This window comes from Plectropomus leopardus, chromosome 10, assembly GCF_026936395.1.
Source record: "Plectropomus leopardus strain MGB_pleo_1.0 chromosome 10, ASM2693639v1, whole genome shotgun sequence".
NCBI classification, from domain to species: domain Eukaryota; kingdom Metazoa; phylum Chordata; class Actinopteri; order Perciformes; family Serranidae; genus Plectropomus; species Plectropomus leopardus.
Genome location: NC_142185.1, coordinates 6432990 through 6455299, shown reverse-complemented (window position 1 = coordinate 6455299; position 22310 = coordinate 6432990). Strand labels below are relative to the sequence as shown.

Genomic DNA, 22310 nt, shown 5'->3' with positions numbered 1-22310 from the left:
GGATATGGAAAATGTGCGTGAACTGAACCAAAAAGTCAAGATAGCAAACAAAACTGTGAACGGTGAGATGTTTTATTATTTGTCACAGAGTTTTACTATTATGCGGTGATACCTACGGACTTTCTCTGTTGTCAAAAATAACAGCTTTAAGAGCAATGGAACAAACGTTGGCGAGCTAACGTCAACTGAAAGAATGTTTATGCTATTAGCTAGCTAATGCTAGCGGCAGAGCCATGTATTTTTATTTGCTTTGTCGTCTTGGTGTTGATTTTTACGTGAAAGGGTGTCACCTTTACACCTAAATACGCGAGAGACTGGATTAGTGTTACATACGTCTGTCGCTTGAATGCCTTGGATGAGAGATAATTCTTTTAACAAAATAGTAAGCATAGTAAACAACCGCTAATATTGCGCCATGAACCCATCCAATCCGTTTGGCAGTCCACAAGGTGGAGCTTTCCAAGCGCCAAGCAACACTTTGAAGACAGGTTTGTTCCAGTCATTCGGTCAGCAAAGTTCCACTAATCAACCCCAAACTATGAGCTTTTTTCAACCATCAGCGTTTGGACAGCCCTCATCTCATGGAAATACCGTGTTTGGACAGGCCCCTGCCTTTGGACAGGCGTCCACACAGCCCCCCTCGCTGCCTACAATCAGCCAAGCTCCAGCATTTGGACAGCAGTCATTAGGAATGAGTAGCTCCGGCTTTGGTAATAGCACGGCACCAACTTTTGGACAGACAAGTGGACCAAACCAGGGTTCAGTCTTTGGTCAGACACCTTCATTCGGACAGCCGTCTGCATTTGGTCAGGCACCAGGATTTAGCCAGCAGACCACAGGATTTGGCCAACAGCCCTCTGGATTTGGGAACTCCCAGATGACATCTGGATCCACCACTGCCATAGGACAACCTCAGCCGCTTGGTTTTGGACAGTCTGTGTTTGGACAGCCATCATCCACCAGTGCCACCACCAATGTATTTGGCACGGGTCAGAGTGTGACCCAGAGCAGAGACTTCGGATCATCCAAATTCAGTTTCAAGCCGGCCAATGAGGCACTGTTCAAACCAATCTTCAGTGCAAGCCCTGAGCCAACTAACCCCCAAACCACATCAATGTCAGGTTCACCTTTTGGCAGCAGTGCATCCCAGACAAGCTCCAGCGCCCTGAATAGCAGCACCACCACCACTACTGGCTTCTCTCTGTTGACTGGGGCTAAGTCAGGTCAGCTTGGCTTCAGCTTCTCACAGCCGGCTGTAGCTCCATCTGTCTCTGCTCAAAACAATCCACTAACAACTGGCAGCAGCAGCACTCCCTCCAACACGCTGCAGTTCACCTTTTCCCAGCCAGCAGCTCCTTCTAGCTCCAGCACTAAGGCAACTACCACCCAGCCCACCACCCCATCATCATTCAGCTTTTCAGCCCAAGCCCTCCCGTCCCAGGCAGCACCCCTCTTTGGAGGAAGCAATTTTGGTCAGCCCCCAGCTTTTGGTGACACCAAAGCAAAAGTCGAGACTAGTACAGAGGATAAAGGGAGCACCCTTGAGGGCCTTGGAGACACAAATATATTTGCACGACTTGGCAAAGGCACCAAGCGAAAGGAAGATCCAGTGGCACCCAGCCCAGAGAAGCCTGCCACAGGAGAGGAGGAGGAGGGTGCTGCAACAGAAGCAGATTCACCACGACATCCTTCAAAGAGGCCTCTGATGAGGTCCCGTGGCCCACCAGGAGCATTATTCGGTAGGGCTTTAAGTGCTCTTCGTAAGGATGGCCCCAAGTCAGTGAAACGAGAGGCCACAAAGGAAACTCAGGAGCAAGCACCCAAGTGGGAAGAGACAGAGAGAGAAGACGTCCAAACTCAAGGCGACGACCTACCTGCCGCACCACCCACAGCACCAGCACTGACCAGGGATGTGCTGCAAAAAGATGAAGACTCAGGTGAGACGTACAGATCATACATACTGAGCCTCATGCAGCAACATTATATTAAATTTGTCTTCATTTTCTGGTAAGAGAAAAAATAAGAGAAGTAAGCTCTAGATGCACTAAACATTCTTCAAAGATTTTTTTTCTGCATTTTTTGCCTTTATTAGATAGGACAAGAGATTGCTAGTGTGAAAGGGGGAGAGAGGGGGGATGACATGCAGCAAAGGGCCCCAAGCCGGAATCGAACACACAGCCACTGCGGCAAGGACACTGCCTGCATATATGGGGCGCCTGCTTTATCCACTGAGCCAGCCGACACCAGCACTAAACATTCTTAACCACCCAAATTTGCTCTTACCCAGGTGTGCTCAATGCTGAATCCCACTTGTCTTTAAGTCAGTTATTAGCAGAGTTAACGCCCCTTAAACACTATATAAGGGCAGGTGTGATGCTGTGTGCAAAGATTCGTGGCTGATACTCGAGAGATGGCACCAAACAAATACATACATACAGTACATATACAGTATATATGAGAACCTGGAACCATGAAATGTTTTTGCATGAGAAATGGCTTACACAATAATAGAAATCATTGGCAATTAATTTTATAATTGTGAAGTAGTTACATAGTTTTAATTTTAGTTTATTTGCACACAATTTTAAACTGCAGAAAATCCAGATTAATTTTTTTTAAAAAGTGTCAGCAGAGGTCAAGAAGCCAGAGGCTTATAAAAAATGGACCCCACTCAAACAGCAAACAAAAACAAATTTAAAAAACCCAAACCAAGCCCCTAAACTAATATTTTACAGAAAATACAACAACAAAAAAGACAACAAAGAGCACACTGAACAGAAAAACTAACCAGTTAGTAAACAATAATCCAACGAAAAACAGGAAATACATAGAACACAGTACAGAGTGAAGGGAAAAAAGGACATATTTATATATATACACGCATCCAGAAATGATTTAACATCATGAATTAAATGTAATTATATTTTCCTCTTAATTTTTTAAAGATGAAGAGCTCTCGATAATGTGTACTTTATCATTCCATATCTTTACACTATATCTGTACACTGATTGTTTTAATTTTTTAATTTTAAGATTTTTTTGGGCTTTTTTCGCCTTCATTTGATTGGACAAATTGTACATGTGAAAGGGGGAGAGAGAGGGGATGACATGCAGCAGAGGGCTGAGGCCGGAGTCAAACCTGCGACCACTGGGGCAAGGTTTCCGCCTCTGTACATGGGGCACCCACGCTAACCATTGAGCTGCTGACGGCTTGATATCTGTACACTAATGATAGCCACTGAGTAAAAAGTACAATGTTTCCATCTGAAGTATAGTGGAATAGATGTGGAAAGTGGCGTTAGATTAGAAAACTCATGTAACATAAAAGTTCCTCAGATTTGTTCTTAGTTACAGTCCAGCACTGCTTAGCAGAGGGATGTCGTTGGGATCAGTGCACCAAATATAGTAGTTTTTCTTTTTTTTTCTTTTCTTTTTGAAATGTTTCTCAAATGTAAAACTTGTTTGTCCTTGCTCTAGGTGACAATTTCTGGTCTGTGATAACAAGATGTTTTTCTCTTATCTTAGTATGAGTTCTCTTGACCACTGGGGAAATTTTCTCACTTAAAAGAAGAGCAAAAATAAGAAAACATTGGTGAATCCCAAAAATCAATGGGTATTAACATAATAATAAGAAATTGTGGATACGAGCAAAAATAAGAGAATATCTGGTCACATATCATTTCTCGCATTAGGCCAACTGTGTATTACCTGTATTTTTTTTTTCAAGATGCGTTTATGAATTTCAAGTGCATGCCTTAAATAAAATAAAAGAGTGGTTTGCATCATTAGAATATACTTATCTTGTTGTCTACCTATTACACATCATCCCTCTCTAGCCTCACCAATAACCCCAGACCCCACCCTCAGCATAACCCCTGTGAGACGTGGTGTACGCACAGAGAGCTCGGACAGCCTGGGCGGCATGTCTCCCAGTGACTGCACCGTCATCATGTGCAGGAATGTGCCTCCAACCGTCAACAAGAAGGAAGTGATTGAGAGACACTTTGGTCGTTTCGGCAAAGTCCGCAAGGTCTTCTGCCGGCCGGCCAAGAACCAGGCTATAGTACACTTTGATGACCATGTGAGTTATTTTCTGTCTAACTCATTGCATGCTTAATCTGTGGCCTGATGGCATCACCTTGCATTTCAGTTTAGTTCAACAACAGTAAGTTAGTAAAGGTATTTATAGAGCACCTTTCACAGATAAAAATCACAAAGTGCTTGACATTAAAAACAGACACACAATAGAGCAAAGAAAAAATTCAAAGTATGTAAATGTTGACATGGTAAATCACAGCAACTACAAGCCAGGAAAGGGCAGAGACACACATATAACAAGGAATAAAACATCTAAAAGTTTATTATAATCCCAAACTTTGTGAGACAGGCCAAAGATGATGATGTGTATGTTTCAGTGAAATCACAGTCTTATTTTGCTTTATCTTACTGTTTTCTCCATCAGGCGTCAGCAGCAAAGGCAAAGAAGAAAGGCAAAGTCCTTCAAAGACATGAACTCCTCCTCCTGTGGCAGAAAAAGAAGCAGAGTAAATACAATTACTATGAAAGTTGAATTGATGTAGAAATCGTTTCCAGCTGCCGGCATTCACAGTTATGCTCTATTGATTTTATTCTTAGTCGTACAGACCTACAAGCAAAAGTGACTTTTTTTACTGTATACTTTTTATTTTATATTACCCTTAGATCATTGCATTGACTCACATTATGGCTTTTTGTGCATCAGGTCCAGGGGACAAAGAGAGCAGACCTGCAGCAGGAAAGGAGGAGGCAAAAGGAGAAAGTCAGGAGGACATCAGGTCCAAAGCTGCTTCCCCCCCATTTAGAAGAGCTGCAGCCAGCAGCATGATGACCTTCAGCCACAGGTAACACTTACATCTGGATGAAAAAGTTTGATTCTAACAGCAAAAGCACACAAAGCAGCAGCAAACTGCAATAATAATTTACCCACTCTCTGGCCAGAAGGCATCATTGTATGGAAGCCTATTGCTGCCACACCAGAAAAAAACCCAAACTGATCAGTATCAGGTAATAAGGTATAATAATAATGATAAGTTTCTTGTTAAAACAAGATGTTTTTACATTTTAAAAAGATTTTTTCAGGTCAAAACTTTTTTTCTTTTCTTTTCTTTTCTTTTCTTTTCTTTTCTTTTCTTTTCTTTTCTTTTCTTTTATTTTATTTTATTTTATTTTATTTATTTCTCTTTTTCCTTGTTGGCAAATATTGTGTCCCACGTGCACAAACACAGACACACGGGTTATTAGTATAGGAACATAGAAGTCAGACATTATGTCTCCTACCTTTGGTGTTGTTTTTATTGTTTTGTTTTTTAGGGCTCTTTTTTTGGAGTTTTTTTTTGGGGGGGGAGTCTACCCAGTTTTAAGTGTAGTATATCAGGTTATTACATTACACAAATTCATCATGTCATAACGAGAAACTTTTCTTGTTCTAACAATGTACTATTTATCTTGTTATAGCATATGTATGTTATCAGTTAAATGTCATAAATTGTTGTTATAACATAATGCTTGTTATAACTCATGTTATCACTCATATTGTTGTTTTAATGGGGAAACTCATGTTTGAATATTTGAAGCTCATTTACATGATTAGATTAAGTTCCACTTCATGCTTGGTTTGAGACATGGCAAGATTTTGCCATTATTAAGTGCAGTGATGATTCTGTGGTAAGTATACATAAAATAGACCTACACTAAGAAGGATGTTAATAACTCCTTGTCAAAATCAGTAGTGAGAGGCGCATGGAAACGGCTGTTTGGCTTTGGCCAATGGACACCCTAAAAATAGCTTAAAAAGTTACTGTAGTGATCTAACTGTCTTTCACATGTCTTTTCATGTGTTAGCTCTCCAGTGAAGAAGTCGTCATTAGCAAAGTCTCTGCAGTTTGACGCTGAACCCCCGAAAGAGAGCAGCACAGAGGCCCTGAGCTCAGAGCGCCCCGTCCCCTCCTCGCTCCTCCACCTCATTGGCCAGGTGTCTGAAACTGCTGAGGAGAAGTACCGCCTCCTGGAGCAGAGGGACAAGATCCTGCGTCAAGGTGAAATCACCTCTCACACCAATCTTTTGCAGCCAGGCTACAAACATGACACGCATGCTAACTATGCGCTTCATATGTCTGACCAGGTCGCCCCAAGAGGACCGACTTAGACCTGTCTAAGGTGTTTGTGGGGACGTGTCCTGACATGTGTCCGGAGAAGGAGAGGTATATGAGGGAAACACGGAAACAGCTGAGCATATTCGAGGTCATCCCGAATACTGAGATGGTAACGTCCTTAATGCTTCTTAATGCTTCTTCACACTAAAAAATATTTAGTTTTTTTAGCTGAGACAGTCCTTTAAGGGGTTGCATCATGTCTCTGATATTCTGAGGTGTATTTTTTTTTTTTTTCAAGATTATTTTTTGGGGGATTTTTCCCTTTAATGATAGGACAGCTATAGAATGACAGGAAATGTGGGAGAGAGAGGGGGAGTGACACACAGCAAAGGGCCACAGGCTGGAATCGAACCTGGGCTGCTGCAAAGGCCTCAGGATATGGGGCGCACACTCTAGCAGGTGAGCTAGAAGCCGCCCCATTCTGAGGTTTCTGTCACACACTTTATTAATTTAATCTGTAAGCTTTGCAACAAAGGTATTTTGCAGTATTACACACCAATTTAGGATTGCAAAGTAGAGGATGTCCAAAATAAATGTCCTTTTTTTAAATCTAGATCAGTGGTTCCAAACTGGTCCAGCCACGGGGTTCAGATTTTTTCCTTAGTCATTAGTTCACACATAAATTAATTACCACATTTTCAGTTTTATTTCACAAAATGTAAACAACACGTCGGCTTAGAACACGGTTCTGACATGTTCCCGAGTAACTTGCAGGCCATTCAGAATTGACCAGCGACCCACTTTTGGACCCTGACCCTTCAGTTGGGAACCACGGATCTAGATCATTACCAGTTGGGAACCACTGATCTAGATCATCTGCATAGTCATACACTGGTAGAATAAGATCAAATTGTAGGTGCGTCTGTTATGCAGCTGTATTGAGTGTGTGAATATATGTCATAGCTTAAAGGGTCATGACTCATAATGTTTGTGCAAGTGGGAGCTCGCTGTTACAATGACGACACAAGGGACACTGTGGACACAAAATTAATTGTCCCCTCCTGTCCCTGACTAGGTGGATCACTCAGCAGCCATCAAGGAGTACAGCCGCTCATCAGCCGACCAGGAGGAGCCCCTGCCCCACGAGCTGCGGCCCCTGCCTGTGCTGAGCATGACCTTGGACTATCTGGTGACTCAGATCATGGACCAGGGCCGCGACAACTACCGGGACTGGTATGACTTTGTTTGGAACAGGACCCGCGGCATCCGCAAGGTAAGAGCCAGCATATTTTTTCCAGCCCTGAATGGGATTCGTTTCACAGTTTCTATTCATTTTGTTCATGTTGTAATAGTTGCAGATGTGGGTTTCAGGGAGAAAATTTGTTGTTACAACTCCTAAAAATTGCATTAGACTCAAGGAAAAAACTCTGAAGTTCTATGTTTGAATTGCCTCAGACGCATAACTGTTTTTTGGAAACTTAGGCAGAGTGTTGTACATGTATCTCTGATAATTGAATGCAAATTTTGCTATGAACTTCTCTTTACACACAACTACTGTATGTTCAGGCTACTCTGCTCATCAGTATGTAAGAGCAACGGTTTCAATACATTTTCTGGGTCCAGAGGGGAGAACTGGTTTTGTAGACTGATTTTAAGATACTTGTCATTCCTCAATCACCCGTGCAGGACATCATCCAGCAGCATCTGTGCTGCCCAAACACGGTCTCGCTAATTGAGAAGTGCACACGCTTCCACGTGCACTGCGCTCACCACCTCTGCGAGGAGCATATGTCAGCTTTCGACGCCAAGATCAACAATGAGAACATGACAAAGTGCCTCCAGAGTCTCAAAGAAATGTACCAGGACCTGGCCACACGCAACATCTACTGCCCCCTGGAGGCCGAGTTTCGCCAGTACAACGTGCTGCTGAAACTCAACGATGGTGACATCCTACGGTTAGTCCACTGAAACAAAAACACACACACACACACACACACACACACACACACACACACTCAAATGATTAATTATGTTGGGGCAATGTCGAGGTATGCGCAAAGCACCTTTTTTGGTTTCTTTCTTTGTCAAAAAATGTGTGCATTGGAATGATATACAGCTCCAGCTCTGCCTTAACTTTTTTGGAGCATATTTGATTGCATTCCCTGTGAGCAAACGCAAGACAGATAATTCCTCACACTTCCTGTCCACGCAGGGAAGTGCAGCAATTCCGTGATGAGGTGCGCAATTCCGCTGAGGTGAAGTTTGCTGTTCATGCATTTGCTGCGGTCAACAGCAACAACTTTGTGCGCTTCTTCAAGCTGGTGAAAGGAGCCTCGTACCTCGCCAGCTGCCTCCTGCACAGATACTTCAATCAGGTTAGAAACTGCTTTGTTTATTACTGAATAAGTGAAACTTTCACTTAAACTTTGACGTTCAGCTGCTTCTTGTTTGCACAGAGTACACTCTGGGCTCCAACAGTGTGGTGCAATGCATAAGCAAATGGTTTATATATTCCAGTTGTGCTTCTAATGAATGACCAAGCTACAAAAATGTAAAATCAGTTTGTAGCAGCAGATGTTTTAATCGTGGTCAGCCGACACAAATAAATGAATGTTTGGGAAACTTTGCAATAGCCATTATTGTGTGTGTGTGTGTGTGTGTGTGTGTGTGTGTGTGGGTGTGTGTGTGTGTGTGTGTGTGTGTGTGTCTGCACGCATTCACAGGTCAGAGCTAAGGCCCTGAAGACTTTGAACATGGCTCACACCGTGGGTCCAAGATCCACTGCGTTTCCAGTTGAGGACATCGTTCGCATGTTAATGTTCCGCGACGCTGACGAGGCAGCTGACTTTATCCAGCAGTACGGCCTCAACATCAGCGATGGGTGAGTGTCTGCTGATAATCTAACGCAAGTCTCACAATATATTTTGAAAAAAAAAATTGATTGGTCACCTGATTGCAGCTAAGCATTATTTAATACCACAGAGTTCAGTATTTATAAGCAAAATTTTAAATTCTCCACAGAAGGCTTACAAGGAATCAGTATATTTAGAAAAAATATTTGATAAAATAAACATTTCCAGAGAACTAAATATATAATAATGTATATACTTAAAACTATGTTTCAAAATAATTAGAATTTTTAAACGTTTTTTTTTCCCAGGTAATTTCCCTGTTATTGTTGTTTTTCTCATTTGGTCATTTTTGTTTGTTTGTTGCTGTTTTTGCTTTTTTTAAAAGTAATTTTCAGGCGATTTTGTCATACTTCTTGGTCATTTTTTCTGAAATTGCTCATTGCCTTCATGTTTATTTTTAAAGAAATCAAGCCAATGTGCTCAGGTTTCAAAGGGTTAAAGCCGAAAACACACCAAGCAGTGGCAAAGTAAAAAAAATACATATTTCGGCAGCCAGAAGGTGTGTTCAAATTCATTGTAACATCGGTCAGAGTGTCACAGGACTCTGTTCACTGATTCTGTGACACCAGAGAATATAAAGATACGCATCAGAAGCATTTAAGTGCTGCAGAAACTGTCACTGGTGTTTGTGCTGTAAACCCTATTCATTGTGTATTTTAGCCTGCGTCCAACAAAAATGTCCCCAAATCTTGTTCACAGCATGGTTGAGCTGAGTCGGATAGCCTATCAGGAGCCAGAGCTGCCTCTGTCCCAGAAGAAGTCGGATGTCATCCTCTCAAAGAAAACAGTGCTGATTGGAGAGGTGGTGAACGGAGGTCCTCTCCCAAAACCCGTCCAGCACACTCATGTCTGCAGCTTTGACTCCCAGAACAAGTACAGAGGAGAATGCCTTCTAACCGAGCCCACTGCGAGCCAGTTCAAAGGTATTCACACATTTTAACTGATCTCAACCCTGGAAATGATTTTTTTATTCTCTATTTACAGTACCTGCATAAGTAAATAGATAGAGGCATAGTCTCATTTAAACAAACAGCAATGTTTGTATGCAGAGCTGGAATTTATGACCAATAAATTTACTTTGTGCCTTGTATTTCCAATTCTTGAGGTTTTCTCCCAGACAAAATTTAGGCTGCACTTGAGAGCTTATAGAATATATTCTTATCAAGAATAAAACACTTTACTTCCTGTACAATTTTTGTAGCAACCATATTAAAATGAATTCTGAGAAATGAGTATGTAAGTTCATCACAACTGCAGAAATATACAGTCAGTCTCATTAATAACAGCTGAAATCTCTCTTCACTGTCTCAGCTGTTGCTGCCAAGGTGGAGGTTAAGGCCCCGCCCAGTGTTGAGCTGCTGACACAGGTGGTTCCAGACGCGCCCGCAGTGTTCGGCTTGCCTCCAGCTGTTGCAGACGAGACAGGAGAACTCGGTGAACCGTACCACAGCCCGGCCCCGCCTGCAGACGCCCAGCAGCTGTTCCAGCCAATACCTCAACCGCAGCCCATCAAACCCCCGTCTCCTCCACCTCAGCCAGAGTACAGCAACGAGGTGGGCAGAATCTCTAATCTGTTTATCTCAAACCACATTAGAAGTCCCTTTTGGAGGATTAATGCATTCTCACTGAATTGCCTGCACTGTTGTAATAAATTTCCATAGATCAATTTACAGTCCTTAATCATGCAAAAAGACTAATGTGTGTCTTCTGATGAAGATGCAGTGGTGTTAAAACATAAGTCGCAGTTAAAGGCTGTAAATTGATCGGCATGCTTCAGTCCCTTTCGTCTCACTTGGGCAGTTACAGTTACTTTTGCTGTGATCCGTGTATTCCTTACTTATGATGTCTTGTAAATGTGATGGAGTGACAATGCTGGGAAGTAATTAAGTACTTTTATGAGGTAGAATAACTTGAGTAGGCAATTTTTATCCTACTTTATACTAGCATATGACTATTTTTCCTCCAGTGCATTTTCCTGGCAGCTAGTTTCACTGCAGAGCAGCTACAGCATTAAAGTGCTGCTTACACATTAATGCATCTGATAACAAGCAAACTAAACATAATATAACACAGCAGCCTTTCTGAAGACCCTTTGCTGACTTGAATGCAGGGCTTTTATCGATTAAGGACTGTTTTTACAGTGAGGTATTATTAATATATTTTTTAAATTTTATTTTTATTTGTGACTTTTTACAACCACAGCTTCAAAAATACAGATTTTTCCCCCATACTTACAATTATAATGTCTGTGTAATACAAATATACTACAATTTATTAATAGATAATTTCATTTCTTTTCTTTACTCTCCTTTCATTTCTTTTTATCCTTACCATTTTTGCTAAAAGAAAAGGCAAATACATAATACTTCCACATCTACATTTTCTCATTTACTTACACATATACTTATTTAAGCATTTACATTTCATGTATATCTGTCCAAGTACTGTAAGTAAACTTAACCATGCACACTGGAACTGAGGGAGTGCACATTGTTACATGTCATATTAAAAAGAGTAGAGGAAATTGAAACTACAGTGGGCTCGAACAAAGTCTCTGTGTAGTCAGGTTATAAATTTGATCCATTCATTCCCGCAATGTTTGTTCTTTTGAATCCTCAAAGAGAAAGTCAGCTTTTCAATTTTAAATATTTTCAAAATGATTCCATACCAGTCCTCCAAATCGGGTAAAGTATTAATACTTTTCCTAAAGTAACAAATCTGAATACCTCATCCACCACTGTGTTGGAATTTGTCTTTATTCTAAGCTGTTTAAAATGACATTGTTGTCCTGTCAAACTCAAAAACTATCATTCCTGAAAACTGAAATTAATGAATAAGTTCAGTTAGATCAGAACAGTTTTTGTTTTTTTTTTACATATTTTCAGAATGCCAAATATTCCTTGGTTTCAGCTCCTTAAATGTGAGGATTTGCTGCTTGTTTTTTTTTAATGATTTTTCAAAAAATGAATTTTTTGACAAAAATGAGATGGCACCTTGGACTTAAGTACATGTTGGCACGGGCAATTTTACTTTCTGATATTTCACAGACCAACCGATTAATGAAGAAAGCATTCATCAGATTAATTTGATGAAAATAAACCATTAAAATGTTAATTAGAGCTCATTAAGGCGACAGAACTGGCTGTCTTTTAGTTTTTAGTGTTGGCATGACAGAGACTGCGTTTTGTTCCCTCCTGCAGGACATCATGGCTGAAGTGGACTGTGTGATTGAAGAGGTGCTTGAAGCAGCAGTGAGGGAGGTCGCCGATGCTGGCGTCAGCTATGCCTCAGCAGCTCTTGCGTAAGTTTAAGTGACCCATCCATCCAGCTTTTCTCTGCCAGCTTTTCTTGTGGATGATTCATTTAAATCATGTGTTGCCTTTATTTCACTTAACAGTTCTCCAGCTCTCCCAGTTTGTATTATTATGATAGCTAACTTGCTGTCCCGTTGCCTTTGATTGTACAGGGAGAGCGATGTGCAGTTGGAGTCACTGGTGAGCGAGGTGTTGGGACAGATGCTGCAGGACATGTCTTCCACCGAGATCAAGCTGGAACAGGAGCGTGTCGCTGAGGAGAAACGCAAGCTTGAAGAAGCCAGGTCAGTCTGCTGACAGCTCAGGGCAGCCTGATGATGGCCTGCCGATTATAACTCAGTGTTTTAACAACGCACTCAGCTTGGTAAAGAAAGAGACCAGCACCAAAAATAATCTTCATAAGCTGTTAGTGCTTTGCTTTTCGCCAGTTTCAAGCAATTATAAAAACGGCTTTATTTGCCACAGCTCACCCCCACTTTCTTTTCTGTGTGTATTTTGGTGGCAGGAGGAAGCAGGAACATGAGGCCTTCCTGGTGCACTTCAGCTTCTCTCTCTGCACAGAGCTCGTCTATGAAGTTTTAGATGAGACCATCAAGGAGACCGCCACCTCTGAGATCCAGTAAGGCTTTAAAACACAACCAAATTCTGATGTGTTCTGATGTAAAGTTACACGTTTAACGAGACTGCCTAAAAGGATAATAAGGTGCGAGAATTAAATAGTAATATCAGACCCAAAAAATACTTTATTGATTCCCTGCAGGGAAATTGTTTGTTTGTTACCGTTGCTCTGATGCCAGCATAGAGAGTAATATTAAGTATAAATAAATACCAGCACAAGTATATAAAGATATAAAATAGAAATACAGTAATAGGAAAAAAGAGCACTAGTGTGTAAATATTTAAATATAAATGTACGTATAATATGCCAAGTATGTAAAGTGTGTAAAGAAATACAGTAGTAGACAATTACCACTAGTAAGTGAATATTTAAATTGTAATATGGATAATGTGTGTAAAGTGTGTAAACTATAAAACTGTGCCTTATGCTACAATGCAGTGTATAAAAGTAGTATGTAAGTGACAAATCTAAAAATAAAAATATGTGTGGAATGCTACAATGAACAACAGAGATATACACAAGTAAGAATGACAACACAAATATATACAATATTTGTCATATGTTGAATATAGCCTACATTCAAGAGTTAGAAGAAAATTGCACATTTGAATAATTGCACAGAGGATTGCTGTGGTTAAAGTATCGCACTAAATATTGCCCTTATCATGAGGTACAATGTCTTTGCTAGTGAGTTTCACAGAATTGAATTGGACACTTTTTTTATTGCTTTTTCAGACAGGCAGTGAATGAGAAAGCAGACCGTGTGGCTAAATGCACGGAGCAGGTGTGCACCAGTCTAATCGAGGAGACGCTGAATGCAGACATTGCTGTGTTGGTTGAAGACATCCTGGAAGCTGAGCTGCAGCGTATTCAAAAGTATATTAAAAGGTAGGAAACTGTTCTTTCTTTTCTTGTTTTAGGAAATGTTAGCTCAGAGTATACATTAAACAATATTCTTTTCCTTCTGGAAAGAGTAAGATATCATTCATTTTCGGTCTTATCCTCTGGAATCACCAGAGGCCCCAAGACATGATATTATCGCAAAGTAAGGATATATTATGGGAATTTTTCACTTTTTGTGACATACTAAGTATTGCTATAAATTACCTTGGTATTTTTACCTTTTTTACATAACAGCAAATAATGTCACTAAAAGAACACTTTTTCAACATCTGTTTTATCTAATAACATATTTTCAGTCTGTTCATCTCCCTTCAGTCATGTTTATTTCACAAATTTATATCTAGTGAAATGAAAAACTAAATTGATTTTAATATTATAGTAGCAGCCCAAACTACCAAAGCTTTTATTTGTTATGTCGAAAATGTATATAATAAAATCAATGTTTTGCATCCATATATTGATACAGTATTCCCACTCAAAACTATCCACTACTGTTCTGTATCGACTTTTCCCCCACCCTTAGTAAAGTCTATTTTTTTTATTTCATTTTATGTATTTTGTTTTTAAATGAATTTTTAACTAGATTTGTTTTTTTGTATCTCTGTTACCATCTCTGTATTTTATTTTGTTTTTATCTTAAGCTACTTATTTTTATTTCTGATTTTTAAATTATTGTTATTTCAATTTATTTATTTATTGTTTGCGCGCGTGTGTGTGTGTGTGTGTGTGTGTGTGTGTGTTTTAGTCTTAAACTTTATTTTTATTATCACTATTAGACGCTCTTAATCTATCCATGTTTAGAGGTATTTCCTTATCCAGACATGGGCACTGAAACTTATGCATCCCTTGAAATTTCAATAAACCATGAAACAAAAGATAAGTGACAGAAATATTCAAACCATCATGTAACGCAAATTGCTGCGATTGACCCCAAAATGTTCTAAACCTGAGCGACAACAATGATTTGATAACAGGCCAACATCTGTCTGACACACCTGCATACCAGTCTAACTCTGGCTGAATGTGTGAATGAACATCTTTTCCCTCTTTCCTCCTCTTGTGTACCACCAGGTGGCGTGATGTGGTAGCGGTGCGTCGGCAGCTGAAGAGACAGATGAGAGGTTTCCCTGCAGCTCCTTGCTGTGTGGATCCTCGATTCAAACTGAAGGCTCTGGCTCCCAGTGCCCCTGCACAGCCCTCTATGGCAGACCTGGCCCGCGGTCTGGTCAACCTGGGAAACGCCGGCACTCTGGCCCTCTCCAGCACCAGGTACGCTCATCTCTACGTGTGTGGAATGTACATGAGGATTGATTTAACGAAACACTGGTGTTTGTCAGCCCTGAAATACATTAAAGTATAAAGCTTGTTTTGTATTTTGCTAAAGGCTGTTGAAAATGAGACAGGAAGCGATCCATCAGATGAGAGTTCACTTCTATTATCAGCAGCTGCTCGAGTAAGTCGTGTGTATGTTTATTCCTTCATTTGTCCATGTTGTAATGCAAAAGCATCACTTTTTGACCTGTTTTTGGTGTTTCCTTCAGTGAGGCGGTGTGGGCTCCACTCGACCTGCCAGCACTGGTGACAGAAAGTATCCCCGACCCACCTGAGCAAATCTTCTGGAAAGCTGTTCTCCTCTTACCCAGCGACCACGAGAGTGTAGCCAGCCTGGCAGACAGGTAAGCAGCAGGAGTCACCCACAGTAACAGCAGTCAGATTCTTACATTTCTTCTCATTGAAGGCATTCAGTGTTGACTGAAATGTTCATGAAGCATGTCCTCTCCTGTTTGTTGTCCTCAGGGTCCTGTCAGACTGGCTGGAGGTGAAGCTCGGTGGGAACATGGGCTCAGAGGGGAGGGAGGAGCAGGAAGACGGTACACTAGAGACCCTCTGCGTCACCAACACACTCCAGAACAACGGACAACGCACTCACAAAGTCCACATCAGCATCAAGGTGAGATCAGACAGCAGCATATACGGATGACTGCAGAGAAGACATCGCTGAGGCCGTATGTTTTTGAGACTATAGCCCTTTTTACACAGAGTTCGCTGCTATGAAGTCCCTCCTTTAAGCTACCTTTGTATTCTTTTTATATTTTTTTAATTTATTTTTTAGCATTTCTGCCTTTTTATTAATAGGAAAGGTGACAATAGCCCTTTTTACACAGAGACTGCGCTATAGGGCTGCTACAAAGTTCCTTCTTTAAGCAACTTATGCAATACTTCTTAGGAATTGTTTTTCCTTTTTTTGAGCATTTTTGCTTTTTTATTAATAGGACAGTTAATAGATAGGAATGGAGCAAGAAAGAGGGGAGGGTGACACACAGACTCATATGTGCCTCATTCTTCTTTGTGGTATCTCTCAGGCGTCCAGGGGCCCTCTGACCGAAGACGGCCTGTCCAAAACGGAGGAGTGCTGTGAGCTCCAGGGGACCGGAGCTCTGATCATGTTGCTCCCAGCCATGCCCATCGTCGAGCCCGTGCAAGACGAGCAGGATGTACCTCTGCTGTCAGCGCTGCTTCAGCTCAAACAGCTGCAGCAAGCCAGCACCTGGCACTGCCCGCTGCCTCTGGTCATTCTGGTGCCAGGGCCCGAGGGTGGCACTCATGATACACAGAAACTTGAAGACGGTAATTAATAACATTAATGATGGTATAAATAGGTTTCTAGTTGGTTTTAACACAATCTGGGATGATAAAATGCAGGTGGTTGTCGTAGTTACATCAGGCAGTTGCATTGGAACAGCTGCTATTAATTAATTAATCTGGATAAAATGCATCGAGCCTGAACTAATCCTGTCATGATGCTTTGTCCCTCAGCCCTGATGCTGCACACACTGGTACAGGAAGGTCTGCTATCAGAGTTCACCTTCTTCTTCATACCAGAGACTACGAGTGACCTACAGGGGTCCAAACAGGTATTATACCATACATGCATACACTCCAACACCACAGAAAATTACAGTTGTTCATCTTTTCACAGCAGTTGTTCATCTGCTCGAGGTGTGTCACTGTGCCACTGGCTCAGCTTTGCAGTGGTACAGTCTTTGTCTCAGAGAGTCTCAGATCCCATAATACTGCTAACTGTTTCAGGGCTTTGAATCCTCATTTTGGATACTTGACGATTGTTTTTTCCATAATTTGAATTTGGCTTGGTGGTTAATGGCGATTTTTTTCTGTGGTGTGACACTCATTGCACATACAGTTTTTATTTTTACTTTACCCAATTATCACCTTCATGAACATCAGTTTTCTTGTGCTGCATTTAGACACCTTTTAAATGGCATTGCTTTAATTCATTTATTTCTTATTTATTTATTTCAAAAACATGGACATGCTGTAGACCCTCCTTTATTGTGATGGCTCGCAAGACAAAGACATTGGGAAACGCTGATATAGTTTCTAACAGTTTTGAAACATCTCCTGTAAGCCTCCTCCGACGTCTCTCTCACCTGTCCTCTCGTGTGCCTCTAGCTAAGCCAGGCAACACGCTGGCTGCTCGCCCGAGCACCACCACCCTTCCCGCTCTCCTGCTGGACCCTGGTGCAGCTTGTAGAGGCCAGTTTGAGTCGTGAGTTCAGTCCCAGAGTTCACGCCCACCGCCAGGATCGGGCTGCAGCTTGTCTTCCTCCCCAGGACCCTGCGACCGTCATCCAGCTGTACAACGCCGTGCTGGCTCACATCGCTGACAAAGTGTCATCCCAGGATCTCAGCAGACTCTCGTGGCCGCCAGGCGAGTTCTGCCTGCCGGATTCCCAGGACTCAGTCCCTCATCTGGGCTGGAACTCTGCCCAGCACCTGGCCTGGCTACGCAGTGCCATCCTCAGCCTGCAGCTGCCACAGTGGGAGCAGCTACCTGCTACAGGTCAGTGACTGAGATCTGTTTTTAACACAGAAAGGATATCTATCAGTGCAGAGTTTTTATTTATAATAGAAAGTCATCTGCAGTACAAACCAGGGTTCCTGCGGATCCTTGTAATTCTTAAAAGGAATTAAATTCATGAATCTAAAAATAAGGCCTTAATTTGCATTGAAATGTCTTAAAATAATCTTTCAAAGTCTTAAAGATGCTAAGACATTTGGGAGAAGGATTTTATGAATCAGTTTTTTTTGACATTGCATAGTGAAATCAAAACAATTGGTAATATCTATTTTTAAAATAGTTTTCTAAATTTAATGTCAGGCTGATCAGGATAGAAGAACCAACAACACTCATACAGCACATTTACCACATCCAATTCAATAAATAATGAACTAACTTTATTCAAACAGATACTTCTTTAACATAATATGGTCATTGTTTCCACGTGTTTTACTCTAGAAAGTTTCATTTTTTCAGCATTTGAAGTAGATCATCTTACTTTTTAACTTGAAAAAAATATTGTTGTTGTTGAAGTCAACATTTGAGCAACATTTTCTTTTATAAGTAATTGCTGTTGGTTATGTTGTTTTCCTTTTTCTGTTTTGGTTATTGTAAAATTGGTCTTAAATTTTTGAATTGCAATAAAAAGTTTTAAAAAGTTTACATTTAACTGTCCTTAAGCTTTAGGGACTCTGGTACAAACAGAAAGGCATAAAGAAGTGACCAATAATTCCTGCATCATACTAATTTCTCTTTCTTCACTCCCATTGTTATCTCTCCCCCTTTCTTTAGACTCGTGGACTGAGCTGTGCTCCTCGATCTTTCACTACGCCGCTCAGATCCCAGTCACACACCGAAGTCAGCCTCTCCTCATGTCACGACTGGAAAACCTTCTGGAAAGGGTCAGGCGAAAACGTCAGCATACCCGAACCCCCACGTACAGAGTAAGCATGAGCAGTGAGAGTGTATGTCCAGCCTTCAGTCAGATGCCTTGGGACGACGTGCTGGTGATTTGCATCGACCACAAACTGAAAGACTGGCAGATCCCTGGACCACCTGTTTGTGAAGGTAAGGATGTTCTTTGGGTATAATTATTGTGCTATGAGTTAGAACAAGAACCAATACACATGTTCTGTGTGAACCTACTGATGAGGTATGAACTGTAATAATTCATTTTTTTTGTAAAGATGCTGTAACGGATGATGGGGAGATCCTGGTGTACATCCCGATAGATTCTCTTAAAGGTTTCCAGCCTCCTGAGGAGTGGACTCAGGCAGTCAGACAAACCCACAGAGAGAAGCAGCAAGAGATGGAAGGGTAAGAAGTCTTTTTAAATGTTAACTTTAAAACTGCTGGATGCATTGTGTCACCTTGAAGCAGTTCAGTGTAAAGAAATTTAAATACATTCATAATTGGTCAAGTTAAAGCTGCAAAATTTTTCATTTTTATAAGATTTACACATAAGTGAGAGTATTTCACTTGCATCTGCCCTGAAAAATAGACATGTGAACTAAAAAAATAATTTTATTTAGCATTGTGTGCGAGTAAATGATTACATCCTACTGTAATATGCTGATTTTAAAACCTACAAGTCCCACAATTCCACAAACTGCAGTGCACCAAGCACTGTAGTGAGCAGCTGGTTTCGAGTGAGAGAAAGGATGACAGGAAAAAAAATCATTACACTATACTACAACGATAAGTTAATGTAACAATTGCAGACATTACAAAAAATGAAGCATATTTTTTTTTAGTTTGAGCGAGGCTTAACACTTTGCATTAACTGAGACCGCTAACCCTGGCACGGTGGCTCGTTACAGCGGGGTACCTACGAACAATGTTAGTGTATCAACTGTGACCCCCAATGTCACTTCACTGGTTACAAGAACCGGCAGAGGGAGAACGTGTAGATTTAATGCGAATTGATCCAAAATTTCCCGTGGCTACTGTCTTCCACTTTCATAGTGCTTTACTGTTTTGCACATGTGGTCCTTTTAAAAAAAGCTAGTGTCAATCCCTGTGTTGAAGCAAATAAATAATCCAGCCAGTCTGCAGTAAAATAAAAAACATTGCTGTGACAATATACACTTACAACTTTAAAAGGAGCAATAGTTTTCCAGACTTAAGCTCCATCGATCCTACAACAACCATTACTTCCTGTGGTGACTAACTTCACCTCACTTAATGGCCAAGGTAACTGCTGGTTAGGCAGTTATTACACAAACACAGAGCAGATGGGGTCTGTACATTCAGTATGTGCTGTAGGGGTGTCAAATAAAATAAAAAAATTTACCCTGGGGTCTCTTAACATTTCAATGGATCACAGGAAATTCTATTTTTATAATAAAAATGTATTCTTACTTATGTCAAATTGCATCTTGCGCATATAAACCAACTTCCTCTCACTCAAGTTTCAACAAGACAACAACAACTGAAGTTACTCATATTTTTCAAAGAACATAGAAGCAAGTAGAAGGTAGATTTATTAGTAATTTTTTAAACAAATTTTAAAAAACAAAATTACATGAGTTGATTAAAAACAGCAGCTACTATGAAGATTCCATCCGGTTCTTTGGGCATGTTGCTGCTGGTGGCATCATTCAATTCCTGTAGTGCATTTTTTGAATTTGCATCAGTCTTGTGTCCTTATGGCTCCCAACGTCTTCCCATCCAGTGCAACAGCTTGATCCGGGATGTCAGGGGTTAACCATGTCTCTGTGAAGATGTGCGCAGAGCAGTCTCTGATATTCTGTTGCTGAGTGAGCCTCAATCCGAGCTCATCCACTTTATTCTCCTGCGACCGGACATTAGCCAAAAAAAAAAGCTTGGTAGAGGAGCAGCTCTCGGTCCAGGTCAGGTCAGCCTCGCCCTGATGCCGACTCTCCTCCCTCTCTCTGTCTGGTGCTTTCAGTTTCATTTCTCCCCTCTGGTCTGACTGGCCACTCGGCATCACATTGTCAAAACCATGCAGCTACACAATCGCAGCACTCCTCCTTTGCTGTGCTTTTTCTAATTTTTCCCCCTGACTCTCGTCTCTATCCTCCTACATCTTCAGGGCGGGTGCAGCTGCCAGTGCAACGCCCAGCAGTCTGTCCCTCAGACAGAGGTTGTTCCACAGTCTGGTGGAGCCTCTCAAGGCCCCCACAGCCCCTCTGGACATCACACACACTCCGACAGCACAAGAGCTACTGGCCCACAAAGTCTTCCAGACCCTAGAGGAGGAGAAAGCAGAAAGCAAAAGGTCTGGGTTCTTTGGTTGCATTAATTGAAAACAAAACAAAATGGTTTTTCTTTGCATTTATTATTTGCCAAAAGTAATTTATAATATGCGTGTTTCATCTACAGGAGCATGGAGCAGCTACAGCGCTGGCTTGATGGCGACCCCCTGGACCACTTGTCCACACCACTTTTACTTCCTTCCTCCACTCTCTTGTCCATGCCCACAACCATAATTCATGCACCCACAGCAAAGACTGCCACACAGGTAAGACATGTCCCCTCACCTTACTCTGTGATACCATGACAAGTTATTTCACAGCCAATCTGGGTGATAAAAATGTTGCACAAATCCTAAAAAAATAGTGTCTTATAGGTAACTGCAAAAAACACTAATCAACAGTATTTTCTAAATGTTGCAATAGTGAATTGCAGTGATTGTGCATTGTCATTGTTTTGGCTTTCCAGGAGCCGGAGCCCGATGATCTGTCGGACAAAGCAGAGGAGTCTAAAATCGTGCCTGTTTCTATGTCATGGCGACTGAAGGAGCTTGAGCGACAGATTTTGGCGAGCAAAGAGGAAGAGCTTGCTTGCAGACTGAAGCTAAGTGGTCTGCTGAGCATCGTTGATGACTGATGAACTGTTGAAAGAAACTCTACAGCTATGCAAATGTTTGAAAAATGAGAACAAAAATCAACATTTGCCTGTAGCAAGAGACTACTTTTATTTTTGCTAAGCTCATGGCACTGTGGAGTTTACTTTGTTGTGACTTTGTCATCCTTTAGTCTGTTGAGATCAGATTAACTGATTGCAACCATGTTTGTCTTTATTTTAAGGTCTAGTCTTGTACACGAAGAAAGAAATACAAGATTTTTACTCAGTTTAATTTTGTACTGTAAATTTTGCATTTATAACTTGATGTGTGTGTCTATACAGTGTCTATTTTTGGATGTGTATGTTTTTGCACAAACCTGATGCATTCTCTTGAAGTGTGTTAAAACCTCTGGAAAAGCTGCTTTCCTTGTCTGTCTTAACACATCTTGAATGATATGGATTGTATTTGTAAAACCAGCCTAAAACTATAGAATGGCTTTTGTGATGTTTGAACCAGTTTTTGTATATTTCAGTTATGTCTAACGGCTTTAATATTGAATAAAAGTGTTATTTTTCAAATAAAACTTATATATTGAGCCCAGTTTTCATTCAGTAGTTTGGCTGGAGCATAAATCTTTATCAAAGCGTGAGCACATGTGTAGTATTTGTCGTAAGAGCGCTCTGATTGGAGGAACTTTCAGCGGACCCTCCCACTTCTCCGCCCAAGCGGTTTTTGATTGGATGGCCGGCTCTCTGCTCATG

At 41.1% G+C, this 22310-nt stretch overlaps 1 protein-coding gene across 1 annotated transcript; it reads left to right on the top strand.

The window, feature by feature from the left end:
• Window positions 1–17: 17 nt before the first annotated feature.
• Window positions 18–22136, top strand: mcm3ap (minichromosome maintenance complex component 3 associated protein). The gene is made up of 28 exons (XM_042495072.2): window positions 18–1937; window positions 3837–4081; window positions 4463–4544; window positions 4742–4880; window positions 5881–6074; window positions 6161–6300; window positions 7207–7404; window positions 7818–8086; window positions 8344–8506; window positions 8855–9012; window positions 9743–9966; window positions 10355–10596; window positions 12244–12344; window positions 12510–12641; window positions 12863–12976; window positions 13712–13864; window positions 14951–15148; window positions 15264–15332; window positions 15421–15555; window positions 15677–15830; window positions 16243–16507; window positions 16697–16794; window positions 17351–17741; window positions 18531–18806; window positions 18926–19055; window positions 20794–20979; window positions 21084–21222; window positions 21423–22136. The coding sequence occupies exons 1-28, from the start codon at window positions 416–418 to the stop codon at window positions 21588–21590; spliced, it is 6285 nt and encodes a 2094-aa protein (XP_042351006.2). The 5' UTR covers window positions 18–415; the 3' UTR covers window positions 21591–22136.
• Window positions 22137–22310: the final 174 nt, after the last annotated feature.